Source organism: Meriones unguiculatus, chromosome 10 (genome assembly GCF_030254825.1).
Source record: "Meriones unguiculatus strain TT.TT164.6M chromosome 10, Bangor_MerUng_6.1, whole genome shotgun sequence".
NCBI lineage: Eukaryota > Metazoa > Chordata > Mammalia > Rodentia > Muridae > Meriones > Meriones unguiculatus.
In genome coordinates, this window is record NC_083358.1 from 92,199,616 (window position 1) to 92,212,833 (window position 13,218).

At 37.5% G+C, this 13,218-nt stretch overlaps 1 protein-coding gene across 8 annotated transcripts in view; it reads left to right on the forward strand.

Annotated features, from left to right (window-relative positions):
• The window catches only part of LOC110566004 (alpha-amylase 1), an 81,120-nt gene that overhangs the window by 66,172 nt on the left and 1,730 nt on the right, over positions 1-13,218 (forward strand). For all 8 annotated transcript variants that reach the window (XM_060392862.1, XM_060392859.1, XM_060392856.1 and 5 more), the window contains exons 2-10: positions 4,372-4,584; positions 4,910-5,056; positions 6,380-6,577; positions 7,087-7,317; positions 9,001-9,134; positions 9,817-9,939; positions 10,033-10,132; positions 12,532-12,650; positions 12,755-12,880. In XM_060392862.1, coding sequence (XP_060248845.1) covers positions 4,417-4,584; positions 4,910-5,056; positions 6,380-6,577; positions 7,087-7,317; positions 9,001-9,134; positions 9,817-9,939; positions 10,033-10,132; positions 12,532-12,650; positions 12,755-12,880 — 1,346 coding nt within the window. In that variant the 5' untranslated portion in view covers positions 4,372-4,416. The remainder of the gene's footprint in view (positions 1-4,371; positions 4,585-4,909; positions 5,057-6,379; positions 6,578-7,086; positions 7,318-9,000; positions 9,135-9,816; positions 9,940-10,032; positions 10,133-12,531; positions 12,651-12,754; positions 12,881-13,218) is intronic.

A 13,218-nucleotide genomic window follows, 5' to 3' on the forward strand; every position in this document is an offset into this window, starting at 1 on the left:
CCCATGTCCCTCTCCCAGTCAACTGATAAGGGAGATCCTCCCCCCCTTCCCTCTGATCTTAGTCTATCAGGTCTCATCAGGAGTGGCTGCATTGTCTTCTTTTGTAGCCTGGTAAGGCTGCTCCCCACTCAGGGGGAGGTGATCAAAGAGCAGGCCAATCAGTTCATGTCAGAGACAGTCCCTGTTCCCAATACTTTGGAGGCCACTTGGACACTGAACTGCCATAGGCTACCTCAGTGCAGGGGTTCCAGGCCATCTCCATGAGTGGTCCTTGGCTGGAGTATCAGTTTCAGAAAAGACCCCTGTGCCCAGACATTTTGGATCTGTTGCTGTTCTTGTGGAGCTCCTGTCCTCTCCAGGTCTTACTATCTCCCACTTCTTTCGTAAGATTCCCTGTGCTCTGCCCAAAGTTTGGCTATGAATCTCAGCATCTGCCTCGAAACCCTGCAGGGTAGAACCCTTCAGAGGCCCTCTGTGGTAGGCTCCTGTCCTGTTCCCTGTTTTCTTCCTTCTTTGATGTCCATCCTCTTTGCCTTTCTGAATGGTGATTGAGCATCTTAGCCAGAGTCCTTCTTCTTGATTAGCTTCCTTAGGTGTACATATTTTAGTATGTTTATCCTATATTATATGTCTAATATCCACTTATGAGTGAGTATATACCCTGTGTGTCTTTCTGCTTCTGGGTACCTCATTCAGGATGATCTTTTTCTTATACAGGCTAGTCAAATCCAGTTGTTGAAAATGTTGTAATTTTTCCATTGTGTATTTCTGGTTTCTTTATCAAAAGTAATGTTTCATATGAGTATGGATTTACGTCTGGGATTTCAATTTAATTATACTTATCAACTGTTTTCATGCCAATACAGTGTTGTTTTTTTTTTTTTTTTAAATAGTATTACTATAGTTCTTCACTACAGCCTGAAACTGGGAATTGTTTTCCTGTTGTTAAGGACTGTTTTAGCTATCCTGGGTTATAGTTTTACTACAGGAAGGTGAGAATTGTCCTTTCTTTCTTTTTTTTTTTTTAATTAATTAATTTATTTATTTATTGTTATTTTTGGGTTTTTCTTCTTTTTTTTTTCAATGCAGTTTATTCAGGAACCTTGAACAATCCTCGGACCCTGGGGAAAGCCAGCCCACAGCTTAAATAGCCTCTGGGTAGCCAACCCAGGCGTGCCACGTGGGCAATGCAGATAGGTCCACATACATGGAAGCAAGCCAGATCCTCAGCCTTAGCCAAATGTGGAATTGTTCGTGACAGAGAGCACTCACCATCGGGAAGGTGGAAGGCGGAAACCAGCTCCATCTTTAAGGCACAGCATTCCGCAGCTCTCTACAGTTCCCCCTTTTTGTTTTAGACGCATCAGGCAAGAGTAGAGGTCTGATCTCTGATATTAGAAATAAATTGGGACTTTGTACCGATGTTCATTTAGGTGTCATCCACCCAAAGAGCATCAGACCCGTCTCATACCTTTTTCTCAGAGGTGGGACCTGGGGCATCAACCCGCATGCAATCAGAGCAACAGAACAAGAAAATTTGAACACAGGGAACGTCCCAGAGACTCATACTCCAACCAAGGACTATTCATGGAGATAACCTAGAACCCCTGCACAGATGTAGCCCAGGGCAGTTCAGAGTCCAATTGGGTTACATAGTAATGTGAAGAGGGACTGCCTCTGACATAATCTGATTGGCCTGCTCTTTGATCACCTCCCTCTGGGGGGGAGCAGCCTTACCAGGCCATAGTAGAGGACAATGCAGCCACTTTTGATGTGAACTGACAGACTAAGATCAGAAAGGAGAGGAGAACCTCCCCTATTAGTGGACTTGGGGAGTGGCATGCAAGCAGAGGGAGGAGGGAGGGTGGGATTGGGAGGGGAGGAGGGAGGGGCTTAAGGGGGGATGCAGAATGAATAAAGTGTAATTGATGAAAAATTTAAAAAGAAAAGAGAATTGTCCTTTCAATGTCTGTAAATAAGTGTTCTGGAATTTCGATAGATACTCCATTGAATCTGTAGATTGTCTTTGCCAACATGGCTATTTTTACTAAATTACTCCTACTAATTACTGTGCGTGGCAGATCTTTCCATCTTCTGATACCTTCTTCAATTTCTTTCTCCAAAGACTTGAAATTTTTGTCATGTAAAGCCTTTCACTTGTTTGTCTACAGTTACCCCAAGATATTTTATATTATTGGAGGCTATTGAGAAAGGTGATGTTTTCCTGATTTCCTTCTCAGTACATTTGTATATCAGAAGACTACTGGTTTTTTGTTTGTTTGCTTTTTTTTTTTTTTTTTTTTGAGTTAATCTTGTGTCTGGCCACTTTGCTGAAAGTGGTTATAGGCTATTGGAGTCCTTTATCGTATTTTTTGGCCACTTATATATACTATCATATCATCTTCAGACAATGATATTTTGATATCTTCTGTTATGATGTTTATTCTTTTGATATCCTTAGTTTTTTTTTATTTCTTTAACTAAAATTTCAAGTACCATATTGAATAGTCATGAAGAGGGGGGACAACTATCCTCCCAATTTTAGTGGAATTGTTTTGAGTTTCTCTTCATTTGATGTGATTCAACAAATAATTCTTACTAATGGCTATTATATTATAAAGTAGAACTTCAGCGGTTTTGGTGAAATAAAGAAAACACTGATTTTTAGTTATACATTATCAAATTCTACCACTGTCAGTCATTACATAAGTCTATTTGATTATTGGTTTCCCAAAGTGAGGGGAACAAGGACTATTTCTAACAGGAACTCAATGACCGGCTCTTTGGCCTCCCCACCCCCCAAGGGAGGGGCAGTCCTGTTAGGCCACAGAGGAGGGCTTTGCAGCCAGTCCTGAAGATACCTGATAAAACAGGATCAGATGAATGGGGAGGAGGTCCTCCCCTATCAATGGACTTGGAAAGGGGCACAGTAGAGATGAGGGAGGGAGGGAGAGAGGGAGGGACTGGGAGGGAATGAGGGATCGGGACACGGCTGGGATACAGTTAATAAAATGTAACTGATAAGAAAAAAATAATATTCAAAAAGAAAAAACCCCAAAAACAAAACAAAACAAAAAAAGTCTATTTGATTTAGTTTTCCTGGTCATGTATGTTTGTGTGTGTGAGCATTTGTGTTGCAAAGATGAGAACTGCATATAATATGTTTTCTGGTATAGTGCTAATTTACTAAAAATAAGGATGTAATTCATGTCTGTATCTTTCACAATACTAGGAACCTAGAATATGTATGTTATAGCTATTTACTGAGTGCATGAGAGACCTCACTCTTCATTTGTTAGGTCTAGGAATATTAGAAATGAGATACATCTTTAATAAGTTTGTTTCATAAAGGTGATTGTGTAAATCTAAATATGTTTATATTATATATTTATATACAAATCATGCAAAATTCTAATGTAATCTAAAGTGCTGTCCCACCTTGAAATGTTACTAATAATACATGGGAATATGAGTATAGGCTAAAAAAAATGTTCTTTCAGTTGAATATGTACCATCCTTGTTACTGGACACTAGTTGATCTACACACCTATTGTTTCTCTAACAATAAAGAGTTCTGTTTATATGTCAAATCACTTACCTCTTTCATACACAGTTATTAAAGCCTTCCAAATGATTTGCCATGCCAATTTATACATATCCATAACCTAGATTCTTCCCACTGGAAGGATTGATCTTCAATTAAATTTTTATCATATGCTTCTCCTTTTATAGCTTCAGTAGATCTTTATTTTCTAGAAACAAATGTATGTACGTCTGTTTGACTTTCTTACATAATCTCATTGTATCTTCCTACTTTTCATAAAAGCTTCAATCTTCCTGACACTTTTGTTCTCATTGTGAATACTTAAGTATTTTAAGCATTTTTTTTATTTGTAAAAATAAAAAAGAAGAGCCACAAAATTTACTAGGAGAAGAAAATAGAGACTGATTGATTATCCTGTTTATATTTGGAATGGAAATATAACAAATAATTTTAGATAGATACTTAAAACTACATAAGGATCCAATTGTAATTCTGAGAGGATGATGTCATAAATGATGTGTAATATAAGTTAAATAATGCTCAAAACACATACAAAACACACGTGAACATAGATATACATGAATACACAACTACACATCTATATTTCTACATGTCTGAAAAGGGTTACTATTTCTTCAGTGAGAAAAACCATTAAGATCTCTTGAGAACTCCAAAGGCATTTAGATAGCTTTCCCAAGAGAGTTTTTGAATGTTATTCACTTGTTGATATTATTATTCTTAATCCTTTACAGCTAATAGATATGTGTAGTACTAGAATATTGGTTGACGTTAACGTTTATTTCATTATGCCTTTTTTTTTTTTTCAGGAATAAAATAGTTGTTAGAAAGAACACTGAACACATCATACCAAAATGAAGTTCTTCCTGCTGCTTTCCCTCCTTGGTCTGTGCTCGGCTCAATATGACCCGCATACTCAGTACGGGCGGACTGCTATTGTCCACCTGTTTGAGTGGCGCTGGGTCGATATTGCCAAGGAATGTGAGCGATACTTAGCTCCTAATGGATTTGGAGGGGTGCAGGTAAGACTTGTTAATTGAAATGGAGAGTCGACTGGGCTTCTATAAGATTTCTTTATAATATCTTACAATTATTTTGAGGCAATATTTCGTTTCACACATAACTTTCTCATGGAGGGGAAAAAAAACTTGGCGGAGATGGCGACTTCATATTTTATTTTAGGACACCAAGAGTCCCGCTCTATTGTTCTGTCAATGATTTCTGTCAATAAAGCAATGGGACCGCATGTATACAGATCAGAACTGCAAAGTCTTGGACAGTTTTCTATAGGATTTATTTATGAAATAGTAAGCCATGATCTGATAATCTTAACTATTGTATTTATAGGTCTCTCCACCCAATGAAAATCTTGTAGTCAACAATCCATCAAGACCATGGTGGGAAAGATACCAGCCAATTAGCTACAAAATATGTTCAAGGTCTGGAAATGAAGATGAATTCAAGGACATGGTGAATAGGTGTAACAATGTTGGTGTAAGTGAAGTCATATTTCCTTGGAAGTCATTATATGCAAAACTATCTTCTGCCTTTTGTTTCTTACTCTTCCTGCCCAAAATGCTTCATAATTTTAAATTTATTTCTTTACATTTTTACTCTAACTCATAACTACTCCTTTATAGTCAACTTTGAAAAATTCTTTCATACAAACCATTTAAAGTACTGTCTTAGTGTAACCACAGAACCATCTGTGAAGTCTCTGTGACTGATGACTTATCAGTCCTGTCTATATACAGCACAGCCCCTCAATGGAAAATGGATAGCTATGCAGATCACGATCTTAGGGCTGAAAAAAAAGTCATATCATTACAGTCTATTATCTTTATAATATACGCATAAATTCTGAAGTATTCACTGACTTTACCTTAGGCTCCTACATTAAAAGGTGCTAGAATTAATACTCAAAGCACTGGCCCTCTAGCAAGGGCTTCTTGCAGTGCACTGCCCCCTACTGTCTTCCTGCTCTAGAAATCTCCTTGGAAGATGAATTAATAAAAAAATTAAAAATTAAATTAAAAAATTTGAAAAACATGCCCCTGTCCGACTGATAGGGAAGGTTCTCCTCCCCTTCCATCTGACCCTAGATAGAGGGAGGGTGGAACTGGGAGGGATTGAAGGAGGGGGTTACATCTTGGATATATAGAGAATAAAATGTAATTAATGTAAAAAATAAAAATTTAATTAAAAATTCTGAAAAACAGAAAAAAAGAAAAATACTTACAAAGCAAAACTTTGACTTTTCATTCTCATAACCACACTCATTTTCTAACCCTTCTGTGCTTAAAAATTTGAAATTTTAGATGCAATATTGACTGATATTTTATGTGATTTCTTGGTTTACCCACAATTCCTGTACTTTTTCTCTACTCTTTGTCACGGTAAGTAGTTATTTCTCAGTTTAATAAAGACCAGTACCTACCTTTTTTTTTTTTCTTCAGAGAATAAAACCTCAATTACATTCTTACATTCTTTTGAAATCAATAATACCTGCTTTTTAAAAACCTAATTCAAGTTTTTTAAAAAACAGTACTTTATTTTATTTTTTATTTTAGTGATGATGGTTTCTGGTTTTCCATTTGTCAGTTCTGTAAATTCTTAACGAAATACGAGGACTATTGTTGATCTTCATTTCACATTTCCTTTCACACGTGACATTTGTCCTGTATAAAATAAAACTATAAATTGCTATATATGTATGCATATACATTTATATATGTATATTTTTTAGTATGCAGTGGAGTTTAACTAATTAGATTTTAGGTCTGTAAGCTGAACTGAACTCCAGACTGTCCTCTTCAGGTCCGTATTTACGTGGATGCTGTCATTAACCACATGTGTGGAGAAGGGGCTGCGGCAGGAACAAGCAGTACCTGTGGAAGTTATTTCAATCCACAAAACAGGATGTTTCCTGGCGTTCCATACTCTGGTTGGGACTTTAATGATGGAAAATGTAGAAGTGCAAGTGGAGGCATTGAAAACTACAATGATGCTGCTCAGGTGAGGAAAAATGATCAGAACTAAAAGAGAAAAATCTAGACCTCATTTGTGCACATGGAAGCTTTGGAGTACCACTTGACTTGTGATTTAGATTCTATAGGAAACATATTACTGACAGTTAGAAACTCAAATAAGTATTCAAAACCATTTGCCTAGTCATATGATAGCTCAGGGACAAAGAGACACATATTAGAAGCCCTGGGTTTTATTCCTGTATCAGATAGGAGAAAGAAAAAAAGGAAAGGAAAAGAGAAAAAAAATGAAAAAAAATGTTTCCTCAATTAACTAATAATCTTATTTACTTTATTTTCTCCTCATTCAGTCTTCCTAGTGAAAAGTTCTGAGGAAATATCCACAGTAGAATGTGAATGTTCTGAGTGTCCAATGAAAATGAAGCTTTGTATGAAGCTAATGAATGAATAAATGAATAGTTAAAGGAATGCTTGGGTGATTGATGACATTTATTAATCAATAACAGTTTTGCATTGTTTGTTTTTTTGCATCAACAGGTGAGAGATTGTCGTCTCTCTGGCCTTCTGGATCTTGCACTTGAGAAAGATTATGTCCGTTCAAAGATAGCTGATTATATGAACCATCTCATTGACATTGGTGTAGCAGGGTTCAGACTTGATGCTTCTAAACACATGTGGCCTGGAGACATAAAGGCAGTTTTGGATAAACTGCATAATCTAAATACAAAATGGTTCTCTCAAGGAAGCAGACCTTTCATTTATCAAGAGGTAAAGTATCACATTAATTTTGTAAAGTATCACATCGTTTTGTTAACTGGGAGGTTGGTGAAAGATTTTATTAAATATAATTTTAACAGGTTAATGTATTAGCCTTGTAGTTTCTTTAATTCTCTTTTATTGGATATAACAGACTTTATCAGAAAAGGTTCTAAGGGAGTGTAGAGAATCTATTTTGCCTATGATGTTATTGTGCCATTTAGTGTATACTCAGAGACCACTAAGCAAGACAGAAAATCTTAGATGTTGACTCAAGCCACCTTTTCTAAGTTTAAATCTTGTCTAAAGTGTCATGAAGTATGTAAATTTTAGATAAATTGATTAATATTTCTGTTGATATTTTTAATGTAAAGAGGGTTAATCATGTTTTGTATTTGTTTTTTGTTTTTGTTTTTTTGTTTTTTGTTTTTTTTTTGAAATCACTTTACATCCTAGTTGTGGCCCCATCCCTCCTTACCTCCCAGTTTACCTCCCCCTGTCCTTATCCCCCCCTCCTATTCCTTGAAAAAGGGGACCACCCACCCTTCCCATCCACCCCAGGTCATCAAGTCATCAGGACTGAGCGTGTCCTCTTCCTCTATGGTTTGGCAAGGCAGTCCCAGACCGGGAAGTAATAAAAAAGCCAGCAAGAGAGTCCATGTCAGCTGCAGGCCCTGCTTCCCTTACTAGGCGGCCCATATGAAGCCTGAGCTGCTCATTGGCTACATCTTTGTACCGGGCCTAGGTCTACTCCATGCATAGTCCTTGGCTGATTCTTCAGTTTCAGCAAACCCCTCTGGGCCCCAGTTAGTTGTCTCTGTTGGTCTTCTTGTGGAGCTCTTGTCACCTCCAGATCCTTTTGTCTTTCCTCCCTCTTTTTCACAAGTCTCCCTATGTATAGCCCAATGTTTGGCTCTGAGTCTCAGCATCTGATTTGAGGTGCTGTGGGGTAGAGCCTCTCAGAGGACAACTCTGTCAGGCTCCTGTCTGCACGTGTAGCTGAATATCATTCATAGTGTCAGGGGTTAGCACTCTCTGATAGGGGGTAGTGGTCTTAGGTTGGTCCAGGCAATGGCTGGAATTCCTCAATCTCTGCTCTATTTGCTCTATCTTTATCTCTGCACATCCTGTAGGCAGGGTAAATTTTGGGTCTAAGTTTTTGTGGGTGGGTAGTTGTTCCCCTTACTCAACTAGGAGATTTGTCTAGTTAGAGGGTTTCCTCTGCAGTCTCTGTCGCCTCTGCTACTAGGAGTCTCTGCTTGAGTCTCTCTAATATCCTCTCCATAGCCTACTCTGACTTATGAGGGTAGAGATCAGACCCGAGGAGACTGGGGGAGAGAGGACAGAAGGCCTGTAGGGAAAAGAGAAACTGTGGGCAGGAGCATCTTTGTATTTGTTTTCTTTGGAGAAAAAAAAAATTAAGTGTTGAAATTGTCTATCTGACAACAAGTACTATGTCAGTATGAACTTCTGAGTTTTCAATTATGTGTAAAATTGAAATATGCCACCATTTTTTATTAAACAAGAAGTGGCATTGTCGTTAAGTTTCTTTCAAAACTGTTGCATATACTTTATAAAGAAATAAAGAAAACCAGTTTGAATATCAACAGTATAAGAATTTACAGGATGTTTTTACATTAAATATTTTTATATCATTTCATTCAAATGACAGGTTCCTTCTATGTCTTTTACTAGGTAATTGATCTGGGTGGTGAAGCGGTGTCAAGTAGTGAGTATTTTGGAAATGGCCGTGTGACAGAATTCAAATACGGAGCAAAATTGGGCACTGTTCTGCGCAGATGGAATGGAGAGAAGATGGCCTACTTAAAGTAAATATGGCATACTTTGTCATTTTGTCTGTCAAAATTTGTTGTCATATCCCAATACATGATCATATTAGAACATTCTAATTTATTAAATATTTCTCAAGAAGTTAGCTATTAAGAAGGTTCTCTAAACTATAAAGAAATCATCTTGAATTAATAATTTTATTTTAAATGTCAATAACAAGGAGGCATTCTAGTAACAGAAAACATCACCTAGATTTTTTTTTTCTGTCTGTGATATCAGTCCATTAGATTTTGGTAATTATAAACTGTTAAAGTCAAGATATTGCGTTATAAATGCCACCATCCACAAATGAAACCATAATGCAATTCTGCTGTTGCACATATACATTGCAATAAATTAATTTTAAATGTCAAACTGTTCATTATACAAAGTGCAATACTCAATCCTCATTTTATTTGTTGTTTGTTGCACATAATGTATATAAATAGTCAATATTTACCCTTCTTAAGTCCATCCACATTACAATCATACATGAGCAATGTGAACAAATTGCAAATATACTTACCATATTTAGAGTCACCAAGAAGAAAATTTTCCTGTGGAATACTCATTTAGTTAGAGAATCATTAAATAGAAATGGATTATAGTAGGAGATACAGATTTTAAATACTCTACATGTATCATCGAGAAATAATATATGCATATTTTTAAAAAATCTAGGAACTGGGGAGAAGGTTGGGGTTTCATGCCTTCTGACAGAGCCCTTGTATTTGTGGACAACCATGATAATCAGCGAGGGCATGGTGCTGGAGGAGCATCTATCCTGACATTCTGGGATGCTAGGTAGGTAAACCCATTCTCTACTGTTTTGTTATATGCCCTTTAGTGATGGTAAAATTTGTATTTTATATTGTAATATTATTTTGTAATTTTTAGACTGTATAAAATGGCTGTTGGATTTATGTTGGCTCATCCTTATGGATTCACACGAGTAATGTCAAGTTACCATTGGCCAAGATATTTTGAGAATGGAAAAGTAAGTTTGATTATATTTTTCTAAGTAAAAGGAAGCAGTTCTGTTTTAATCTAACATGAAATTTTTACACAAAATACCTGCAATCAAATATTTATTTACTATAATAAAATTATAGTATAGAATCATCTCCAGCTTTATCACTATAAAAAATAACTTGAAAATTAGAGAACAAGCTACACAAAGTAAATCATAGGCATCTAATAGTACTCACATTGTCAGTTTGATGTGGGTATTGTACATGGCAACATTTGTAAAGGAGCTAAACAGCCTGTGTTTAAAATTTGACCAAGATAAATATCTGATAAATACTTTTAGATTTTTTTGTGGAAAGAAAAGAAACCATCAGTTTAACTGAGGTTAACTTAAAAAATGAGAATGCATGAAAGAAATTATGTTAAGATGAGCACATGGATTCAATGACTTATTCAAGAATAGTAAACATTACAAAAATGTTTTGCAATACATTAATCCAAACAATTTTAAAGAGCAACCAAGAGTCTGTTTAGATGACTTGGATAGTAAAGGTCTTGCAGGGGGAAAAGGAGTTCAGGTCTCTGGCATATTGCGCTCCTGAGCATACTTGGTATCTCACTTGTAACACAAATGCAGAGCAGGTGGAGACAGCACATTCCTCAACCATCAAATTGGCCAGCTCTGGGGTTAGGGAAAAGACTTTGTTGCTATAAAAAATGGACAGAATGTTTGTTTTAGAAAGATGCTTAAATGTTCTGACAATTGTGGAATGCATACTAAAATTTTGGAAAATTTATTACAAAATATAAGAATATATTTATTATACATAAAAGGTGGTACGAAACCAACCTATATTATCTTGAATATTAATTATATTTGTTAAGGAATTTCACAGACATTGACATTTTTATATCAAACAAACAATATTTCTATTTTATAAATAATAAAACTCAGGCATTGAGAACTTAGGTATACTGAATCAGTTTTTAAGTGCTATTGATACTGGAACCTGTTCTTTTTAAAAAACTTTTTATTTATTCTTTGTGAAATTCACATCTTGCACCCCAAATCCAGTTACCTCCATGTCCCTTCATATCTGTCCTCCCTTTCCATCTCCCTACAAAAGAAAATTAATAAAAATATAATAAAAAATAAAGAAGACAAAGCAAACAAAATTTTATCATGATGTGGGTCGCAGTGTTTCCTATGGTATACTGTTCTGTCCACACATCTTTCTTGAAAATGTCCATTGAAATGAGTGATGGTCTGGTTCACTATCAATACCGAATTCTCACTGGGACTCTGCTGGGATATCCGGTTGTTGGCCTATGTCTTGGATATCCTGCAGCTTTCGATCTGCAGGAACAGCCCCTTCATGTGCTGCATAGATGGGGTTCACAGATGAGGTAGATGTTGGGATGAGCCCACTCATAGCCCTGGATCTGGGCCTGGGTCAGCCCACCAACTCTCCTGTCCTCACACTACCAAGCTCTCCAATGCTAGCTCAGTCACTACTGAGCAGAGCCAGCTTTCCTACTCCACTGTCCTCAAGTTGGCTGGGCAGCGTCTCTCACCCACAGTATTATAGGGCAGAAGATGAGGGACAGAACTATTTCTGTCATGATCATGCCTTCAGGACAAGCCCAACTGTGCCCCCAACTCCAGGAACAGCTCTAGATCTACTGTGCTATCCAGGCCTCGTACAGGGCCTGCTCTCCCAAGTTCTGCAGCCAGTGAGGGGAGAGGCCAGCTCTGGACATCAACATGATCCCAAGTGGTAGTCCAGACCAGGCATGTCGGCATAGCCTAGGTGGTAGTATGAACCATGGGCATTGAAGCAGACCTCTGCTGTTGAATGGCCATGGACCCAGACATGGCCCTCAGCAGCAGCATGGACTGAAAGTTTACCAGGGCCTCAAGTGGCAGGGCAAGCTATTCACATCAGGCTCTTGATCTCCACCCTCATGTCTCCAGTTCCATCTCTCTTCTTAGTGCTCAAACCATTCTGCATCTCCTTTGTTCCTTTTTCTCCACCACATACTTGCACATCATAGTGGCTTCTGCTATGAGCAGGCCATGTAGTGTGCAGGCGTCTGGGTGCCTTCTACCTGCTTGTGCTCTGGAGCATGTTCTTTAATTCTACTCTTTCTGATCCTAAAGTTCTTACTATTCTGGTGGCATAAAAGAGGTTAGAGAGGTATGAAGAAGCTGTTGAATGGAAAGTCACTGAGTAAATAAAAATGTAATTTGCTGCAATATGACTCTAGAGAACTATGGTATATACAATCAAAGAGGAAACATTCAGTAATGGTCTGTATGAATTAAACACTAACTAGCCATTATAGAGACTCAAGTAGCAGAACTCTTTGAGTGCAATTGAAATGGAATGCGCATATTAAAAACCTGTGGTTTCCTCCTTAATTAAGGATATTAATGATTGGGTTGGACCACCAAGTAACAATGGAGCCACCAAAGAGGTGACCATAAATCCAGACACCACTTGTGGCAATGACTGGGTCTGTGAACATCGATGGCGTCAAATAAGGTAAGCCTGCCTCCTCCAGCTCCTGTCTAATAAGTTGTTTAACCTGTATTTTAAATTGTGGATGTTTAAGGATGCCAGCATTTTACATGATGTTGTTCCTTCAGGAACATGGTTGCCTTCAGAAACGTAGTCAATGGTCAGCCTTTCTCAAACTGGTGGGATAATGGCAGCAACCAGGTAGCTTTTGGCAGAGGAAACAGAGGATTCATTGTCTTCAACAATGATGACTGGTAAGTGGATGTCACTTACAGTAGGATTGTATACTATCATACTCTTAGAGCCCTTTTTTGTTTCTTGCTCATTTGTAGCTGGAACTCTTTTCATTAATGCATTTAAGAAAGCATTAGTGTTATCTCCATGCATGGTCCTTGGTTGGAGTATCAGTCTCAGGAAAAACCCCTGGGCCCAGATTTTTTCGTTCTGTAGCTGTCCTTGTGGAGCTCCTGTCCCCTCCAGGTCTTTCTATCTTTCCTTTCTTTCATAAGATTCCCTGCACTCTGCTCAAAGTTTGGCTATGAGCCTCAGCATCTGCTTTGATACCATGCTGGGTAGAGTCTTTCAAAGGCCC